At 39.8% G+C, this 21,590-nt stretch overlaps 1 protein-coding gene across 2 annotated transcripts; it reads right to left on the reverse strand.

Annotated features, from left to right (window-relative positions):
* Positions 1 to 345: 345 nt before the first annotated feature.
* On the reverse strand, positions 346 to 20,042 carry LOC110201674 (uncharacterized). 2 transcript variants are annotated; one of them, XM_020977508.2, is made up of 6 exons: positions 19,838 to 20,042; positions 15,586 to 15,712; positions 14,399 to 14,561; positions 12,337 to 12,455; positions 5,831 to 8,191; positions 346 to 1,644 (listed from the first exon to the last, which is right to left on the reverse strand). In XM_020977508.2, the coding sequence occupies exons 1-5, from the start codon at positions 19,859 to 19,861 to the stop codon at positions 6,264 to 6,266; spliced, it is 2,361 nt and encodes a 786-aa protein (XP_020833167.1). In that variant the 5' UTR covers positions 19,862 to 20,042; the 3' UTR covers positions 346 to 1,644; positions 5,831 to 6,263. The 2 variants fall into 2 exon arrangements, with proteins under 2 accessions (XP_020833167.1, XP_020833166.1); XM_020977507.2 differs by lacking the exons at positions 15,586 to 15,712; positions 19,838 to 20,042 and having other exon boundaries at positions 12,337 to 12,457; positions 14,403 to 14,551.
* Between the last annotated feature and the right edge of the window lie 1,548 nt (positions 20,043 to 21,590).

The raw sequence follows: 21,590 nt of genomic DNA on the forward strand, positions 1-21,590 counted from the left end.
ATTTAGCTGACTGTCTATCAGCGGTGGGGAGCCTGCGGCCTCGAGTGGCCTTCTAGGTCCTTGGGAGCGGTCTTTTGACCGAGTCCAAGTTTTACAGAACAAATCCTTTTACTAATCTAGACTCTAAAGTGGTGGAAAAATATTAATAATGAAGATTAAGCCTATGTCCTGCCTTCTTAGAACCAAATGTTAAACATTCACCAGCACATCCCTGATTTATCACCAACTTTTCATCATGAAAGGTCAATAAGACATGGTCTTGGTAGATTAAATGTATTAATATATCAAGGAGAAAGTCTTACAAAAGTAACAAAATGAAATATTTTGCAAATGTAACAGTTCTGTTTAAAGCCACAAATAATCTTTATTTTAAAAAAATACATCAAAATAGAAAATTCTACATCAAAAAATATATTAGTCAATGCAATACTGGCATCACTTTCAATAACTGTTGAAATTAATGGCAAACTGTTCCTTTGAAGAAATAAGCTTGCTACATAATTATTTATTCTTAACTGTTGCAAATATCTCTTGGCAAATCTCTGAGTAATGCATTTGGATTAACAAAAAATATCAATGGTTAGTGAGAGAATGAACTGACACATTTTAAGTTTGAAATCAGATAAGCAAGTTTTCATTAAAATGATTTTAGAACACTTCTTGATTCAATAAACATTTACTAAGTGCATACTATGCGTCAGGCACTGTGCTAAGCAGGGAACATGAAGCAAAAGACTCTCCCTGCCCTCAAGGAGCTTAAAATCTAATGGGGGAGACAACAGGTAAACAAATATATAGAAAGCAAACTATGTACAGGATAAATAGGAAATAATTAAAAGAACACAATCTTCATTAAAAAGATTTTACAAGTACAACAGTGTACTTGCAAAAACATTCCACATCTTCCTCAGATAATTACATTAAAGATTTTCCCCAGATTACTGATAGAAGCTATAAAGATGTGTTCTTCAAAGGTCTAGATAATTCATACAATTAACATAGTGTATTCCTATTGCTGAGGCAGCTAGGTGACTCAGTGGATAGAGGGTTGGCCTGGAGTCACTTCAAATTCAGTCTCAGACACTCATTAACTATGTGACCCTGGGCAAGTCACTTCATTTCTGTTTGTGGAGATCTACTGGAGAAGGAAATGGCAAACCACTCCAGTATCCTAGCCAAGAAAACCCCCTTCAGGGTCACAAAGAGTCAGACACGGCTGAACAACAATAAAAAATTCCTATGACATGATGCACCATTTCCAAATCTCAATAAATACAACAGTTCTGGTTGAATTGGTGAGTTCTTGCTTTGAGAAGAATAGGGGTGACCTGGGGTTCTCCAAGGCCACACCAATGGAAGACAAATTAAATCTGGCAACTCCCATGACGCTGGTAAGGCTTCTGGTGCAGCAGGCAACCTGCATATATGTCATCAGAGCACCAGTCCAACTGAATTGAGAAACTCCACCAAGTTGGCTGCAGGGAGACGAATTCTTCAACCACAGCAATTCTTGAAGACCCTCTCCGCAGTAACAGAAGAGTTGTAAGCTCTAAAGGTGAAAGGAGTTACCCAAACTGAATGGAATCCCTGATCCTTGAAGTACTGACTGTCATTCCAACTATCCTGCCAACAGGTCTGTTGCAACTTGGAACAGAGAACATATAATCAAATAATGGTCAGTCTTATCATCTACCAAGATGAAGTTAGAGAACTCTTCTAAACCAATTAGAGTTTTCTTTCTCATTTCCATCTTTTATAATCTCTCAAGGCAGTACAGGTTATCGCTTCTTTCCCTAATCACTCAAGAATAAAGCATTTTCTGTCTCCAATTTTCCTAGGGCCCTTTGTCTGGATCTTTTGCCCTTATTACTGATCACATTTGTTCTAATTTTCTATTATATTTCTTTGTATATGCACCATATCCTTCCTAGTATAATGTAAGCAGTTTGAGAGCAAGAAATGTCATTGAATTGAATTGAAAATAACTTATTGAAATAGCTTTTTGCTCTTTGTAGCTAGATGAACATATTATAATGAAGATGCAGTTTCACTTGTTTCTTGTCATAATATTTTGAGTTTGTGGAGTAAGAACATTTTCTACAATTTCTTCACTGTTTGTACAGATAGAAATTTAGATTCAAATACTGGGAATTAGTTAAAAAGGTACAACCTAAAAGATTTGAAATCCTTATTGGACCTTAACAAACCATAAATTAATATATAAGCAAGAGAAGTTGTATTATTATAGTTTAATGGTAGGACATATGATTACAGATTCCTTTACCATAAGATCCAACTTAACAGGGTTATTTTCTATAAGATATTTTTTCTGTAACCATGGTCCAGAAGCAAAGCTCTGGGTTTACACTTGGCCTGGGTTCAATATCATTTATTTCTCTCAAATCACTCTTCGTAGTTCTTTTCTTCTCAATGGACAAGTGAACAAAAAGGACATAAATGTTTGTTAAAAGAGTAAACTATCAGTAACAACCTGAAAAAATGGTAAAAATCACTAATAATCAAAGAAGTGCAACCTAAGGAATTACTTCACAACAAGAAAGCTAGAAGTACACTGTTGGTGGGTTGTGAATTGTTTTTATTTGTTTTAAGTTGAAAAACAATTTAGAATCTTGCAAGGAAATAACTAAATTGTTCATATTGTTTAGATGGCTCATGGAAACAACTGGAGAATATATTTAAATTGTAACTGCAAGAAAATCTGGGATATATGGTTGACACAGGTATAAGATACTTCCTTCTATCCTATGAGAATTTAATATCTATTTGGCAAGACAGAGAATAGGGACTTTTAAAAGGGGGAACAAGCCATAGGGAGACTAATATCTTTGTTAAATATCTAAAATATTGCCAAGTACTGAAGGGCTGGGAGGATAAAAAGTTTGAATAAGAAATATGGAGCCTGAAAACAAGTAAGATACATACACAATTACCTATAATACAAAAAAAAAGATATGAAAGTGGCATGAGACATTCTAGGGGGGAAAAGTTCATTGTTGACTGGAGGCAGATCACAGATGAGTAGGTTCATTTAGGAGGGATTTAAGGAGGCATAAGATAGAAATAGGCAGAGAGAAATAGAAATAAGGAATGGCCTGAGCAAAAGCATTTAGGCAAGAAAGACCACGCGTACCCAGAGCTGTGAGGAATCTGTGTTGCCCAAAGTATGGAACATGGAGGTGAAGGGGTACCAGATTGTGGAAGGCTCTGAAATGCCACGCTGAGGATGTTAAACTTGATTCTGCAGGCAATAGGTAGCCATCAAAGGGTTGATGTTGGAGAAGGAGGAAGATTCTTATAATACTGTCAAGGATGAGTGGGAAAGGGAAAGGGCTGTTGAGAGTCTCTTTCAATAGTGTAGGAATAAGGCACTAAGTGCTTATCTGAAGGTGGTGGCCATGAGAATAAAAAAAGAGGAGGCATATGTAAGAGACTGTGGAGGCACAGCCCCCAAGATCTGGTAAACGACTGAGTCAGGGGAGAGGGCAGAGTCAAAGACAATGCAATAGCTTCAAACACTGATACTGGATGAATGATAATGCCATTGACAGAAATAGTGAAATCGGAAGAGAAGCAGGTTGAGGTGAAAGATAACAGTTTAGCCCAGTTGCCTGAAATGTGGGTCTGAAGCTCAAGAGAGAAGCCACAATTAGATATATAGATTTGGGAGAGAGGAGAAGAGGGAGTAATTCAAACAATGGGAGTGAATAAGATTGTCAAGACACAGCAGATAGAGCAAAAGAACAGAAGTAGGCCGACAAAACAACTTTGGGAGCATATTCTTCTGTGGTTAGGAAGATTAAGAGAAGCCATGGCCTGGGATGAAAAAATTGTTAAATGTCCAATCATGTGCAAGGCACTGTGCAATGTGCTGATAAATACAGAATTAAGAATTGGGCCTTTGATTTCACTGGTTTAGTGAACTCCCAGGTAGGAAAACACCCTATACCAATGCAGGGTGACATCTTTTCTGCAATTCATAGTCTCAGAGCACTGCTCAGAGCAGAGATGTCAAGCATGTTTGGCTAACACTCCCAAGTAAATCACTACGTGGTTGTAAGGATCCTAATGTACAGACTGATGCTTCTGTTTCTATCTGAGTTTGATACTGGAATACTAAAAAGGTCAGTGACTTGCACAGGGTTACAGAGCTAACATGTATCAGTGGAAAGACTTGAATGCCAGCTGCCTATCCACTATACCTTACTGCCTTTAATGGTTAAAAAAAAAAGATTAAATAAGACAGTCTTTTTCCTCAAAGAATTTACAGTATAATAGAAGAGATGGCACAGATAACATGAGTTAGAATGTAATAAGTAAAAAGAAAAGGTTTAGCAAAAGAGCACTATAAAAATGAAGAGGGAGAACTGGGGGACAGGGAAAGACTTCAGAAAGGAGGTGGCACCCAAAAGGATGGAAATGAAGGTGGAAATCTACTCCAGACAGGGGGTCAAAAGCAAAATGAAAGCAAGGGGAAGGGCCTTGTCCAAGATGGTTGAAATGCAGGTTGTGGAAAGACTAGTTTGCTATCAGACTGCAAAGATGGCCATGTGATGTTTCAGGATGGACACAAAGCTCTGGTCCTCTGGTATAGCCACATTATGAAGAATGTTGAATGCCAACAAGGAAGTTTCACATTATTTGATAGACAAAGGGAAGCAACTAAAGGTTTTTAAGGAGAGAAGTGATGAGAGCAGTACATTAGGATAGCCTGGCACAGCTATGGGTTTTGCGTTGTGGTTTTGTTTTGTTTTGTGGTTTTGTTTTGTTTTGTTTTTTTGTTTTTTTACAGAAGGAAGGATTACTCAAGTTCTGCTCACACAATTCTAGTTCCACATTACTGATTTCTTTCTGTCTGAATCTTGACCAGCATTCTCTTGTGATAATTCCTAATACTCCTTTTTTTGGAAACCATATTTCAGCTTCCTTCTTTCCCCAGCTAGATTTCCACCACAATAACTGGGTTTCAATCGAGACTTCAAATGAGTTTAAAAGCACAGCTCCAACCAAAACCCTGCCTACAGATCCCCACCAGGAAGAGTACATGGGCAATGATAAAAAGGATGGACTGGAGAGTAAAAGCAAAAAGACCAGCTGGCAGGCCATTACAAAAGTCGAGGGGATGAAGTTCTAAAATAGGATGGTAGGAAAAGAGGGAGGAGATTTGAAATAATATACATGTTGGATTGTAAGGAAGAAGGGAAAATAAAAAATGAAATCTGAATATAAAGGAATGGTAAAGCCCCAAAGAATGCCATTTGCTATCATTTCCAGCTAAGAGACCAGAAATTGTTTTAGTGATCTCTGGAAGCAGAAAAAGAGAATGCAGTCAAAGGGTGTAAGAATATACCATAAGAGGAAAAAGAAAAACAATGTGGGTTTTGGGGGCTTTATTTTTCTAAGAAGTAATGACTATAGAATCTCATTTTCTTGTTGAACCAAGTTATGGGAGAAACCAAAAGAAGTAAAAATTTCTTCTGGTGGTAGATGAAATGATTCTATGGAGCCTTAGGGAGAAGAAACCTTAATGAACATCAAATCCACCTCCATGTCACACTGGGAAAACTGAGGCCCAGAGGTTAAGTGATTCACTCAAGGTGATATAGGGACAACAATGTTAGCTCTCTTAAAAAGGATCTTATACAATCCCTTTATAAATGGGAAATACAATAAATCATAATGGAAAATAGATTATATAAATCACTAATAACCAGAAACTAAACTGGATCACAGTTCAAGAATATTAACTATGAAAAGGATGTTATCAAAGTAATTTTTTACAGATCAAAAAATCTCTTAGGAATCTACTTACCTCTGGAATTTTTATATGGAATTTCTAAAGAGAATCCTTTCAGTTTAATCAATAGTCCTGAGAAGGTGAAATCCAGATGGGATGAAGTAGGAGAGGAGTTTTCATTCACACATATTACTCAAGCTCTGATTTCAGAGTTTTCTATGTCTGGAGGTATGTGCATGTTGGGTAGGAACAAGGAGTTCCCTCAGTACGTTGGACAGCCCTTAATAAGGTAAGAAAAACAACATGAGGCCAGATGCCCCTTTCAATGAAGGACAAAGCAGCAGCACTGCAGCATTCCTTATAGAAGGAAGACCCTTCATGGTCCTTCACACTCTGGATCTACCAGATGGTGGAGACCTCCATTCCACACATTGGTCTGGTCTTTATGTGGTTCTGGCTTTCTAGTAGATCACAGTTCTACCATATCTTTTGTACAGCCCATTTTATATTAACTCCAATAATGGTCCAAAGGGCTGTCACTGCTGGGAACCTTGTCTGGCTTAGGACCATTGAATCTTTCCCCAGCATGAACTGTGAGGTGGGTGTTGAGCGCACCTTTATAAGTAAATCTTCTGCCACACTCACTGCATGCGAATGGCCTCTCCCTTATATGTATTTGCTGGTGCACTTTCAAGGCAAGCTTATGGCTGAAACTCTTTTTGCACTCAGAACATGGGAATAATTTTTCCCTGCTGTGGACTTTGCTATGTTCAGTGAGCTGAAACCGATGGCTGTAGATTCGACCACGCTCGCTGCACGAGAAGGGTTTCTCCCCACTATGGCCCATGATGTGGTTAGTGAGCTCCGGCTGTTCCATGAAACTCTTGCCACATTCACCGCAGGAGAATGGCTTCTGCCCTTTGTGTACTCCAATGTGACTGGTGAGATGAGACCGACGGATGAAGCTCTTTCCACACTCCCCACAGGAGAACGATTTCTCTCTGTTGTGGACTCTGAGGTGTTTGGTGAGTAAAAATCTTCGGGTAAAGCTCTTGCTGCATTCACTACAGGAAAATGGCTTCTCCCCACTGTGCTGGATGAGATGGGCCTTCAGGTTTATCTTTAGTCGGAAGCATCTGTCACACTCAGGACACTGAAAAGGCTTCTCTCCAGTATGGAGTGTGACGTGCTGGTTGAGGTTGTTCTGTTTGTTGAAGCGCTTCCCACACTCGCTACAGGAGAATGGTCTTTCTCCGGTATGAAGACGCCGGTGGATTTTCACAGAAGACTTCTGGCTGAAGCTTTTATCGCACTCAGGACATTGGAAGGGCTTCTCCCCACTGTGCACTCTGATGTGCTCTGTGAGCTTGGACCGATGGATAAAACTCTTGCCACACTCACCACAGGGATAGGGCTTCTCTCCATTGTGCAGTCTCAGATGTACCTTCAGACTTCTCTTTAGGCGGTACTTCCTATCACACTTGGGACATGGAAAGGGTTTTTCCCCAGTGTGGACACTGATGTGATCAGTAAGGCTAGACTGGCAGGTGAACCACTTGCCACACTCCCCACAAGAGAATGATATTTGTTCAACATGTGAGTTTTGGTGAAACTTGAAGGAGGTTTTCCTACAGAAGCTCTTGTCACACTTTTGGCAGTGGAAGGGCTTTTCTGCACTGTGAATTCTCATGTGGGTGCTGAGAATAGATTGAAAGGTGAAGACCTTGCCACACCCACCATAGGAAAATGGCTTCTCCCCACTGTGCAGGCCCTGATGTGTATGCGTGTAGGATCCCAGGCAGCTCTTCCCACATTCTTCACAGGGGAACAGGTTCCCCCAGCTGGGTATGTGCTGAAGCTCCTCTAAGTTGACCTTGCAGCAGAAACTTCTGCTTCCCTTGGGGCCCCACAGGGGCCTCTCTCCTTTGTGAACCAGCTGGTGAGCAATCAGACTCCATTTTGCACAGAAGCTCTTCTCACATTGGTGGCACTGGAAGGGCTTCTCCTGGTAGCAGAATCTCTGGCTTTGCTTGAAGTTAGACTTGCTGCTTAATGGCTTCTCACACTTTGAACACTGGCAGGGTTCCTCCTTGGGATGGCACCCTTGGTGGAGTACCAAGTGACCTTTCCCGTGGAAGCTTTTATTAGCCACAGAGCAATGGAAGCATCTCTGTCCTAGGGAGACTTCCTGACAGCCCAGGGGGCCTGCGATTTTATGATTCAGGACTCTTTTCCTCTGGGAGAACCCCTTAATGCTGTGAGCTTTTAGAAAAACAGGGCTTTTGTTTTGAATGTGGAGGTATCTCAAGGTAGTTCTTTGAACAGATATGGAGCAAAGATTTCCTTTTTTCCATGGTGAAGATCTAAGTAAATCTTGGCTTTGATGATCATCCAAATGGAATTCCTCTTCTCTTGTACTCACAGCAACCTGGCACTCTGGAATTATGAACAAATACCCTGTTATTATTCCTGTCTGACCTATGATCTATCCAAATCACTACTAAAACAAAACATAGCTAACAAAGGCTATCCTAAGAATCTAGGTCCATCTCTCACTTTCATTCCCAGAGAAGCCATAACTTTGCCTTTTAATTATCTGTCATTAACATAATTAAAAATAGAGTATGGAGACTTACTTTAGATTGAACAAATAAGACTCAAGATGGATTTGATAAGCAACACTAAGCTGTGGCTCCCTGGGTTCATTAATATAAAGTCCAACACCTATAAGTTTACCAGGTCCTCCAGTTCAGCCAAGAAGGAACTGTATTTTCAGTGGATGCTGTCCAATGTAAAGGTGTCATCACTGAGAAGCTGAGGCCTAGTTAACTACGGAGCTTTGTTAGGGAATTCAAGCAAATGCATGATATAATCAGTAATGTTCCCAAACTAAACAGCATGAAAAGACTTTAAAACAATATGTAGCAACTTCTTTTCTATATTTAACAAATATAAAATATAAGCATTTTCATATATACAGAAGTACAGAAAGACAGAACTATACACAAAATTACAAATCTCTATTACATATTGTTTGCATCTTTTAGAAAGTAGTTTTAATCAAAGCTATCTTGTAGTAAACAAGTAACAGAAAAAGTACACCAGAAGAGTAGGAGAAACCAGAATAGGCCCAAATACATATACTGAAGCTGTGAGGAAAAAAAAGAAAGGCTGATGAGAGAAAAGAGGACCAAAGACAGACGCTTGAGGAACATTCACCTTAAGGATTCAGGAAGAAGATAAGGAACAAATGAAGGAGACATAGAAATGGTTAGAGAGGTAAGGAGTAAACTAGGAACCAGTGGCATTTCTGCAATCAAGAGCCTGAAGAGATCCAGGAGGAGATGGTCTACAATGTTAAAAAACTACAGAAAGGTCAAAGAGGATAGGCATAAAAGATGTTGTTTTTTGTGGTTATTGGTGCCTTTCAGGAGGTAGCCAGGTACAGACGAGGATAGAGCACAGGTCCTGGAATTGGGAAGATTTGAGTTGAAATGCAGACTCTTATTAGCTGTGTGACCCTAGGCAAGTCACTTAACCTTGGTCTGCCTCAGTTTTCTTAATTATAAAATAAGGATAATAATAGCACTTACCTCAAAAAGTTGTTGTGAGGATCAAATGAGTTGCTACTTGTAAAGCGCTTAGCATGCACAGTTGCCTGGCACATAGGAGACACTTGAATGCTTGTTGCCTTCCTTCCTTCAATAGAATAGTTTGAGTAGTATGGTAAGGACAGAAGCACATCATAACAGGCTAATGAGAGAAGGTACAACATGAAAGTGGAAGAACTAGGTATAGACAACACTTTCAAGAATTTAGTAATGAAAGTCAGAAGAGAGACGGGATAGGAAGTATCTGAATGAGCTAGAAGGCTCAAAGGAAGGCATCTTTTGGATTGAGCATTAAGCACGTTTGCAGGTAGAGAGGAAGAAGCCAATGGTAAGGGACAGATGAAGATGCAGGAGAAAGAAAGGATGATTCCTAAAGCAAACAAGATTCTGGAAAAAGCAGGAGGGAATAGGCTTAAAAGAGTAGGAAGAGGAATTTGCCTTAGTAAATATTAGTATAAGGTTAAATGAAATTAGAATTAAGTTAGAGGTATTTTTAGACCATCACTGAAGGGACACTGGGTTAAAATATGGGGCACGGGAACTGGGGTGCTGGAAGAATATTTGAAATGACATTTGGATATTTAGAACGTGAACCTAGGATCAAAGACTTAAGAGCTTTAAAGGGACCTCAGAGATCAGCTGCCACAGGGATTCTTAACCTGAGGTCCAGTGATCACAATGTCTCTGGATAGATTTCAAGTGGTCTATTAACTTGGATGGAAAAAAATTACTTTATTTTTACTCACTTCTAACTGTAATTTAACATTTCCTACAATTATGAATTTAAAAAACCACATTATTCTCAGAAGTGGTCTATAGGTTTGAAAAGCCTACCAAAGGGGTCCATGACACAAAAAAGCTTAAGAACTCATGATCTAGGAATTAACTTTGCCTTTAAATTCACAGTCCTTCACTTTACTAAAGAAGTAAGCTGATGCCCAGAAAAGTAAACTAACTTGCTTAAGAAAATCTGGCTAATAAGTGGCAGAGCCAGGAGGCAAACCTAGATCCTTTGACTCCAAATCCAGTGGTCTTTCCACTATACCAGACTGTGGAGCTCTACTCAGATCAAATTGTAAGTAAGGTGAATTTTAGTGTATATAAAGTGGATTTTTTGTTATTCTTTCTCAGAGTTTTCTTCCCAGGATCCACACCCATAACAATCTCTACTTCCCAGGTGTTAGATATGAGTTCTCATGATCATGGTTCAAAACAGCTTTCTACCACGCTTGCACAAGCAGATATAGGGATGAAGTGATGTAAAACTGTGAGGCCACTGATGGCAATATGCCTTCTTTGTCTGTTGCCCTTTAAAGGAAGTGAACACTGGTCAGTGACTGGGGACTCCCATAGGGGTGATTATGCAGGCTGAATGCTGTGAGTGCCTTGATCTGCCCCCACCAAGGCTTGGGAGGGGGAATCTGTGTGTTTGCCTCAACCAGCCCCCCATTGAGGCTTGAGGGGATTTAGGGGAGTACACAAGTTGTGCTGCTCTCAACTTAACCCATCGAGAGGGATAGTTGCACCCCTCTTCACACTGGCCCCTGTGAGAAGGGTTGTTAGGGAATGCTGTAGGTGTTGGTGCTCCCATTATCAGCAAAACTCCCTTTGAGAGGACTAGACTAGAATAAAGTAAGCTTATTTAACCCCTTATTATGACTCCATTCCTGTCTTCCTGTCTGACCAGATGAAAAGTGAACCTGCTTGTGAGAGAGCTGCTAGAAGCCTTCCTGTGTCTCCTTACTAAGAAATGGTAAAATTGGTGTGTTTACTTGTCCAACACAAATGACATTAGAATGAAAGATAACTTTATTAGGATTACCAAAACCATGTCCTTAAAGGATTTGGGTATACTGCACTTGCCTGCAGACTCATTCATTTTCTGTGACAATTTCTGTTCCTGGCCAAAAATTAACTTAAAGATTAGGGCCAAGCACACCATGAAAAACTATAAATAAGTATTGAGTTGCCCTGGATTGCTGAGGGTGGAGAAGGGGTGACATAAAGAGAGATAGGAGACGGTGGGATTTCTGGGAAGGGAGGAGTTATTGGGAATAGAAGGCCCTGTGTGACCACAGTAGGTTAAGCCAGGTCATCTTCAGAGTGTGACTCATCTGATGCCCCAAGCTATTACATGGACAATAAAGTTGCTTATTAAGAAAACAACTTTGGTATTGGATCCACATGTTACTTTGAATCTTTGACGCATTATATGAGTGGAACACAGATGATGATACTGAAAAGGTCCGAGGACTGGGGAATAAAACTGAGGCAGTTCACGTCTAATGTTTTTAATTTTCTCAGTGAAGTAGGAGGCTAGGTCATCTGATAGAAGTGTGAGGTGAGGTCATGGTTGGAAACATTCAAGAAAAAAGGCAAAGAAAAGAGAATAATAGTATGTATATTGACTGCAATAATATAATGGAAAAATACAAAGACTAATGGACAGAGAGAGGCAGCTAGGCAGCTGAGTAGATAGAGTGTTAGGCCTGGAGTCCAGAAGACTCATCTTCCTGAGCTCAAATCTGGCCTCAGACATTTACAAGTTGTGTGACCCTGGGCAAGTCACTTCACCCTGTTTGCCTTAGTTTCCTCATCTGTAAAATGAACCGGAGAAGGAAATGGCAAACCATTCTAGTATCTTTGCCAAGAAAATACCAAATGGGATCACAAAGAATTGGACACGACTGAAAATGACTGAACAACAACAGCAACAACAAAATGGACAGAGAATGTACGGAGATACAGAGATTATAACCGAGGATGTTTTATAACATGTAGGCAGAGATTCAGCTTTACATGTAAATAGTTGCCAATGTAGATATGATTGGTTTTGTAGCTGAAAGTTCAGTTATGACAAATTATTTTAAAATAAAATTTTTTAAAAAGCAAGAAGAGAGAACTAAGGAGGGTCACTTACTAACACTGTTATTCTCCTAGATCTTGAAAAGACTTAATTTATTCACTCACCTGGAATAGGGCATGTTGGGTCTGTTCTTTCTTCTAAGTACAAGTGATCCAAAATAAGTGGTTTGATGCCTTGCTTAATCCAAGGGAAATCATCAGCCCTCATGAGTGGTAGGCTCACCCTCTGAGAAAGACAACAGTACGGGCAGAATAAGACATACATTTTTGGACACGGCCACTGTAGAAATCTATTTTGCTTGATCATGCATATCTGTTACACTATTAGTTATTATTAAATTAAATTATTATTTAAAAAGAAATGTGGGTTGAATAAATGAATGAGAGGCTCTATAATGAAGTCTGATGAAAATTGGACTTAACAAAAAATTTTTTAAAAAACCTGGATTCAAGTTTACTTAGGTATTTTCTAGCAATGTGATTTTTGGAGAAGCCACAACTGCTTCCATGAATTTAGCTGAAAGCATACAATGAAGTGAGCTTGGACATACAACATATCCTCAGGTTCCTCTTCTATAAAATGAGGATAAGATCTCCCTTACCTACTTCACAGAGCTGCTATAAGTATAAAGTGAAATAATATATGAAATCCCTTTGTAAATTATAAAGTGAAATTTGATTGTAAGGTATATTTATTAATAATAGTAATAGGTGGTGATATCCACATATTCAGAGGCTACTAGGTGATGCAGTGGATAAAGTACTGGGCCTTATGTCAGGAAGGCATGAGTTAAAATCTGGCCTTGGATACTTATTAGTGGTGTGACCTTGGGCAAGTCATTTAATCTCTGTTTGCCTCTGTTTCTTCATTTGTAAAATTGGTATAATAATAGCACTTACCTCCAAGGTTGTTGTGAAGATCAAATGAAGTAGTATTTGTAAAATGTTTAACCTGTATGGAGTTTTCTTGGTAAAGATATTGGAATGGTTTGCCATATTCTTCTCCAGTGGATTAGGGCAAACAGAGGTTAAGTGTCTTGCCCAGGGTCACACAGCTAGTGAATATCTTAGCCAGATCTGAACTCAGGTCTTCCTAACTGCAAGCCCAATGCTCTATCTACTGAGCCACCTAGCTGCCTCCATAAAAATGCTAGCTATCACTATAATCCTCCTCCTCCTCCAACACAACTCCTCCTCGCTCTGATTCAGAATAAAGAATCCAAGTGACCAAGGCTTATTAAACTGCTGGGAAACTGCAGCCAAAAATAAAAGAGACTGCTATAAAAATCCTCACTTTAAGTTATTAGGGTTTTGGGTTGCTCCTTCTCATCAAGTTTTTATTTTTCCTATATCCAGACTCTTGAGTTCTTCACCTTGGGTCATTTTAATGGGAATTATTATTCCCAGTGGGACAAGGAAGGCAACGTTCCTCTGAGGACCCTTGGGAAGGGGTATCTTTACTCACTGTTTAAAATCCCTGAAAGGACTTTCTAGCTGAGGTCCAAGAGGAATCATCTGTTTCTTTTTAGAAAAATGAAGATGATATGAATCATAGCTTTGGGCTTCTAAAAATATAATTTTTAGAATTTAGAAAGTTGCTAGTACTCTAAATATACAATCAGTCAGCAAATGAGTGAATATACTCATGAAGACATATCACATATATATATATATATATATTCCTTATTATTAAAATGAAATTTCAGCTAAATGGATGGATAACTCTCAGGTCCTTTTTAGAGTTCTTAGGATCACAGGATAGTGTTGAAAGGGAGCTTAGGGGCCATCTAATCAAATCCCCTCATCTTATAAATGAGGAAACTGAGGTCCACACAGGTTAAATCACTTGTCCAAGATCATTAGGTGGGAATACTCATATTAGTCGAACCCAAGGAAGTCTCCTTCATAGAAGTTAGAGAGGTAAGAAGTAAATCAGGAGAATATAATGCCTCTGAAAGCAAGGCCAAAGAGCTCCGGTAGGATGTGTTTGTTGGTCAACAACGTCAAAAGCTCCAGAAAGGGATTAAGTCTTCCGATTTCTACTGGTCAGTTGTCTCTAAGTTCAGTGCTCTCTACATATGAGGTTCAATCTAGTCCAAGGAAAAAGAAATATTTATAGTACTTAGCCAAAAGGATGGAAGTTGTTACGGGGTTAATCTCTTCACACTCACCAAAAAACTTCCACCCCTCAGTGCTTTCCAGGTTACATTCCCCATCATCACCACAAGTGACCACTGTTTCTCTTCTCTTCAAATCCACCAGATCTTTGATGAATGGTTCTTTACCCTGTTCAATCCAGGATATTAAGTCTGGTTTTGGGACAGCATGGTCTGCAGAAAGGCCAAAAAGAGGCAATTTTGATTCTCTGAACACTCACTGTGCAAATATATTCACAGTTATTTTATTTTCCTCGATTGACTAGAGGGACAACGTATGAGAAGAACAGATGCATCCAGAAAATGAATAGCCCTGGAACAGCTGAACATGGCCACAATCAGGGATATGAATCACTGCCCAAAGAGATGAGAATGTAGTTAATTCTAGCTAAAGTGTATCATGCAGTATATCTACAATCAGCTGACATTACCATCTACTTGAAATGGTTGTAGCTTTTAGCTGAGATTTAAGGAGTAACTCTGATTGGTCTACAGAGTTAAGTGTTAAAATGCAAACCAAAGATGGAGATACTGGCTGTGTCCTATTTTGTACATAATGAATCTCATAAACATTTTTATGCTCCACATTCTCTCATTTAACTGGGTAACCTCTTCTTGCATATTCATCCAATTCAACTTATTTTCATAAAGGTCAACCAATTAATACCTTTAGAGAGAATCCATTAACCCTTTCCTCCTCTTCAGGCTTTGTTTAGGCCAAGGCTTCCCAGTGCATCCCAGGCTATCTCCAATTGTCCTCATCTATATCTTGCCACTCCAGAGAAGAGAGTGAGGTTGGACAGCTCTCCTTCACTTAAATCCAATTCACTTGCAAGTCATGGCATCACTTTCTCGATGTCACAGTCCTCTTCGAGAACGAAGGGCAAACAACAACAACAATCTACATCTTTGGACACACCAAAACTTACCTTACCTTCTTTTAGGAAATTTCCATTTGGATAGTTTTTTTTCCCCTAAATAATTTATTAAAAACTCAATGTATATTGATTAATTGATCCTGTTAATTGCTTTTGCTAGATTGTTAGCTTCTTGAAAGCGAAGACTTTGTCTCATTGGTCTTTGTAGCGCCATATCATCTAGCATACAGGCACCACACAGATGTCTATTGAATTCTATGTGAGACTAGCATGTACTTTGATGAGAAATACCTAACAAGTTTCCAATTAAGTCATCTTACCCAAGGACGTTAAGGTCTCATAATTTGTCCTCATCACATGCTTGTAGGTTTCCTTCTGCCACTCTTCCAGGTTTCCCCACTCCTTCTCAGAGAAATATACAGCCACATCGTCAAAGGTCAAGAATGCCTGGAATCACAAACATTGTAGACACACTTACTACTTAAGTGCCACCCCCAACATCTTCTTATAGAATTTATTGCCTTTTTAAAAAACTATCAAAGTCATTCTTTTCAGACAGAGGGCTACAAAATTCTTCCTTCAAGGCTATATTTTCAGCATTTTGAGGGAGTTTTGTTGTAGCATTTCAGCAGAACATATAGGAATATATTTCCCAAAATATCTGGGACTTATTTCCCAACTATAACCAAAATACTCTTGGCAAATACTTCAACTAAGTCAAAGTAACCTCTCATCTGTGCCCTGGAGTTCTGAGGCTTCAATTTGTTATCTATTTTATTTATTGGTCTTAGGAGAATTATTAGATAAAATTATTTCATGACAGCCATCAAAATGTCTCTCTGCTAAGTGGGCAAATATCACTTTTAACATAAAAGGTTTGATTTTACCTTGAGCTGGGCATTCAAGACATTGAATATATCAAAGTATATCTAAGAGATTCACTGTGTGTGAACTTGGTTGACACTAAACTGGTAATCATGTGAAATGGGTTTTAAGTTCCAGCTCCAATACTCACTAACCTCATCTGTATAATGGACATATGTCCATATTTGAATGGGTCTAGAACGATCATAAACAATCCCACAGAGAGGGCTTATGTAGCATCATACTTCCGGTCTATCACCATTCCCTAAATACCAAGACATAACTTGGGCTATCCCTCTGTTATTCATTGCTCTTGCTACATGAATGGCTTATCTCCTTTTCCAATCATATTTCCTCGATACATTTTATACCATTTTATTAGGAAAGTGACTCTGGATTCTTGAAAGCTATGCCAGTTGGTCAATGTTTTATATCTGGAAGTTTTGAGAATGCTGCAAGGTCACCTTGGGCCTTTGTCTGTTCTCTGAAGCCAAGCAGCATAAGTTAAAGAAAACTATCATGTCACCCTGAAAGATTCTTTTTCCCAGACTAAACAGATAGCATTTCTCCAGTGAATTTTTGTGCATGCATGGTTTCAAGCCTCCAATTCTACTGGTTGCCTTTCTTTACATTTTTTCACCTTGTCAATATCCCTTAAAAATTGAACATGATAAACCAGGTGTCATCTGAGCAGGTCAGAATATAAGACTTTAACTCTGGACACTACCTTTCAACCAAGCATAAGATCACATCTTACTTGGCTAAAATATGAGAATGCTGACCTAGAACCACTTGATCTTTTTCATATGAAATGCTTTCTAACTATATCTCTCTTCAACCTGTACTTGTAAGGTTGAATTTTTGAAACCAAGTAGAAGACTTTACTACTAACTTTCACTGGACTAGAGGCAGCCCACCTTTCAGTCTGTTAAAATATTCCTAATAACAATAGCTAGCACTCATATAGTGCCTTAAGATTAGTAAAATACTTTACCAATATTTCTTATTTGATTCTCACAACACTGGGAGTATGTCTTATTATTCCCATCTTAAAGAAGAGGAAACTGAGACAGATGGCATTTAAGTTACTTGCCCAGGTCACACATTTAATAAATGTCTGAAGTTATATTTAAACTCAGGTCTTCCTGACTCCAAGTCCAACACTCAATTTACTCTACCAGCTGTCTAGATTCTGAGTCTGTCACACAAAGTATCAGACAGATTTCTCAGCTTCATGTAATTAGTCAGTTTGATAAATATGCCATTGGTGTCTTTAGGCAAATAATTACTTTTTAAAAACACAGAATAAACTAGGACAAAGGACAACCCTTTGCCTTGAAATAGGAAATGTCTTCCCAGACTGATAGTTTTTTGAGTTGGCTAAACTGAGCAGTTATGAATTTTTTTTTTTGCAAGGCAGTTGCAAAAGGGTCACACAGCTAGTAAGTATTGTGTCTGAGGCCGAATTTGAACTCAGGTCCTCCTGACTCCAGGGTTGGTGCTCTATCCACTTTGCCACTTAGCTGCCCCTGAAGTTCTGAATTCTCACTGTACAATCATACATCTACATACATGTACATGTCTTCATCTCTCATAAGAGATTTTATCAAATGCTTTGATGAAATCCAGGGCCATTGGGTTGAATGTAAAAAGATGAAATTCAAACGTAAAGTTTTATGCTTGTATCATCTTTACAAATATAAGATGAAGAATGATTAGACGTCAATTTGTCTAAATAAAAACTGGAATATTTTAGTTTATTAAAAGCTCAAAATAAGTCAGTAGTGTGATGTGGCAACCAAAAAGCTAATGCAATGTTGGGCTGCAATAAAAGAGGCATTGTTTTTAGGAATAAGGTGACAGTATCATTGTATTCTGCCTTTATCAGACCACATTTGGGGTACTTTGTTCAGTTCTAGGCACCACTTAAAAAGAACATTAATAAGTTGTAGATGGTCCGGAAGGGCAATCGAGATGCTTAAGGCTTGCCTTAATCCCCCATCACATTAGGACAGGTTGAAAGAACTAGAGATGCTGTGACCTACAAGGTTGGGAGTACTCCTCTTATTATCTGTTCCTGTGGCTGTCATGAAACCTTTGTTCTGGGGTCCAAGGCACAATGTCTCATTCCTGTTGTTTCATGAGAAAGGAAGAATTCTGAGTCAAGACTCTTATTTGTCGTCTTGGGGAACAGGAGACAGCTAGAGAACTGGTTTCCTGTTAATCAGATTAGAAGTGCAAGTGGTAACTGATGAAAATTGACCAAAGACTAGGCTATTTGTCCTCTTGACTGCTGGCTTAGTTCTGAGACACTCCCCCACCCCCCAATCTCCATCTCATTAGTATACCTTTCAAAGCATTCTCTTAAGAACTGAGAAATGCTTAAGTGTCAACTGTAGAGAGAAATCTGATCCCCCATGGAAACAAAGCAAAAACACCTGTTACCAAGTATAAGAAGAATGACAAAGGGAAATCTCAGCAGGTCTGACTGATCAGACATTGCATTTATCACACAATAGAGAGAGACAGGTAAGCAATATAAAACTGGCAAGAATGTTAAACAAGAAACTTGAGTAGTGTACAATGTAAATTTTAATGTTTAAGACAAGCTCTAGCTAACAGAGATATAATTGGGATCATGAAAACTGGTTCCAGGACTTAATTCTATAAGTCCCTATATTTCCTTTTGCTTTTTAAAACCAAAATTTCTGTTAAAATAAGTATGTATCAAGGATCTGGGCACCACAACTTGGGAAAATCACTGACAAACTGCAAAAGTATCCAGAAGAATTCATATCTTATGAGGATAGATTGCTGGAAATGGCAATGTTTACCCTGGAAAAAAAAAATCAGAAGGACCTGACAGTTACAATTAAGTATCTGACAGGCTGTCATGTAGATTAGATTTATTTGCCCAGAGGGACTTCTGAGAAAACAGGGTCATCTCCATCCCCTAATGAAAACATCAGGAGGATTTTAGTGAAGGCATCCTCTGTCCTCCGTAAAATGAAAGATTCCCCCAAATCCAGAGAGTCCAAGACCGGCTCCCCCAGACACGCAGTACAGTAAGAAAACGGATGCAGAAGCTGGCAGGAGGCCTAGGGAGAATTCTCTTTTTGTGAAAACATTACTCAAATACTGTTTCCTAGAAAAGGATCTCGACCTTGACACTCGAATTAGCTTCAAAGCAGACCCCACCTAGTGGGAAAAGTCTTGACCTGGAAGTCAAGACCATTGCACTACTCCGGGCTTTGCCGTTAAAATCATTTAATAATAATGATTCAGCGACTTAAAAGCAAGTCACTTCATCTCACTGGGCTTCAGTTTTCTTATCTGCAAAATGGGAGGCCTGAAAGCCAAATAAGCTTCAAATTTCTGTTGAGACTGTACAGATAAATGGTGGCTTGGCTGTGAAAAAGTAGAACGTAAGAGGGCACCCTAAACTGTCCCTTTCTCCCAGTGTCCATAGCTAAACAAGTCTTTCCTTCCATAAACAAACCCTCAAACCATCTCCACATTCAAGTCGGGTCTCAGGAGACTCAAGTTCGTGTTCTGGAGGGTAGGGTCAGCTCCCACATCCTGACTCTGGGGACTTCAAGAGGCCCCCAGCCTCGGGTAAGAAGGACCCCCCACGGAGCCCGGGCGCCTTGGGTGTTGGAGTCCAGTTGTCCCTCCCTCCGTATGCGCGGGGGAGGTGGGGTCTCTCACCCGAATAGGAGCCGTCTCGGCCATGGCCCTTGGTCTCCTTCCCAGGTCCCGGGGAAGCTTCCGCTTCCCCCGCTCCCTCCCCCCGGCCACTCTACGCAGTCAAGGTCAGCGGGGTCTCCGGCCACTCCCGCGCCCGCGCTCCTGCCGGGTCCCTGCGGGTGGCGGCGGTGCGAGAACCACAGCGAAACGAGCTGGTCCCGGCCCTCTCCACCCCCGCCTCCACCGCGGCTCTGCTTCGCGCAGCCGCAGACCCTCCCCTCGCACAGCGGCGGCCGAAGCTGTCCGTTGCCAGGGATACACGCTGGGCATCCTGGGAATCTGTTCTCCATCGCCCGTTCTCGCCACTCCTCACTCCGGGAAATGCTCCGGTTTTGCAGCGCCTCCTGCGGGACCGAAGAATAAAGGGGCGTCTGGGGCCGATGAGACCAGAGAGCTTCATGTCCGGGGCCAAGAAACATCGAGGAAGACAGATTCAGGGGCGAGAATGGGCCTGGCTTTTGAGAGAACGAGGAGCAAACCTGCCAGAAACGCAGGGAAAGTGAAAGGGCACATGGGAAAAGTAGGTGGGGGCCAAATTGGGGAAAATCTCCACCATGATTGATGACAGAGAGGCTGGGGAGTCATTGAAGAGGTTTTAGACCAGGGGGTGATGCATGCCAACAATATATTGAGAAGATTGTTCTGGCAGGTGTGATGGGGGGTGGGTGGTCGGGGAGAACTGGAGGCAAAGACTGTCATTTAGAAGACCCAGTTAGAAGAAATTAAGTGGAGGTGGTGTAATGAGAGAGAGGCCAGATAAAGATGGTGGCAGTAGGAGTGGAAAGGGGCAGATGCCAGAGACAATAACAAAGGAAGAACCAGCTGTTACTTGGTGAGTGATTGGATTCCCTCTCCCCAACACAGATTTGTACTTATTAAAAATTGACATTGTAAACGAAACTTGCCTCCTAAAATATTTTGACTTTTGAAATATTTTATATAACAGCATTCCCAGAATGTTATCCCCCAGGACATCCTCTTCCTCTGCCATGACCACATTCTTGACCTTGGTTTCTTTTTGTTAGATTTCACTTTTGGTTCAACATCCTCAATGAAACATTCCTAGGCTTCTGGAACTTACATTCTATAATAGTTGTAGATGGCCATTTTATAATTTAAAACATTTCAAAACTACTATATTGATCGTACTCTTAAAAGTGACAAGATAAGGATCTTTTATATTGAATATATTATTAAAAGCCTAACTTTGAATATTAACAAAAACAACTAAATGTGCTTATTAACTATACTGAGTTTAATTAATTTAAACATATGTAATAGTTTCAAAAATAATTTCCTCTAAGACTTCAGGATTCTTCAAGTGAAGTATCTAGAGGCAAGCTGTATGTTGGGATGAAGAACTGAATGGTATTTCTTCGAATATTCAGTTTTTTCAATTGTACTGGCTCTTTGTCCTTCACTGTCATTTTCACAGCTTTATGATATGTTTTTATACTGACATCCACACTTGGACACAGTTTCATGGCTCAACTTCATCAAAAATGTCATGAGTTTAAAAAAAAATCTCCTGAGTTTCTTCCTGATGGAGCTATCAACCTTTAGGTCCAATAAGGTGAAAAACCTCTCTGGCACTTACACAGAGAGAGGGAAGGAATGGCCAGAATTACTTTCTGTAGGCAAACTAGAAGTGACTGATTGGATATAATCAAAGGGATATAGAGAATGAAAAGGCTGACTTGGAGATATAGAACCT

The sequence above is a fragment of the Phascolarctos cinereus genome, unplaced genomic scaffold (assembly GCF_003287225.1).
Source record: "Phascolarctos cinereus isolate Bilbo 61053 unplaced genomic scaffold, phaCin_HiC Scaffold_1;HRSCAF=81, whole genome shotgun sequence".
Lineage (NCBI taxonomy): Eukaryota > Metazoa > Chordata > Mammalia > Diprotodontia > Phascolarctidae > Phascolarctos > Phascolarctos cinereus.

Excerpts from the sequence above, each read along its gene's own strand:
- LOC110201674 (XM_020977508.2), bottom strand. The coding sequence starts at position 19,861 with ATGGCCGAGACGGCTCCTATTCGG. Across the intron at positions 15,713-19,837 it reads CCGAGACGGCTCCTATTCGG|GCATTCTTGACCTTTGACGA; the intron begins GTGAGAGACCCC and ends TTGTGATTCCAG. Across the intron at positions 14,562-15,585 it reads TGAGACCTTAACGTCCTTGG|ACCATGCTGTCCCAAAACCA; the intron begins GTAAGATGACTT and ends GCCTTTCTGCAG.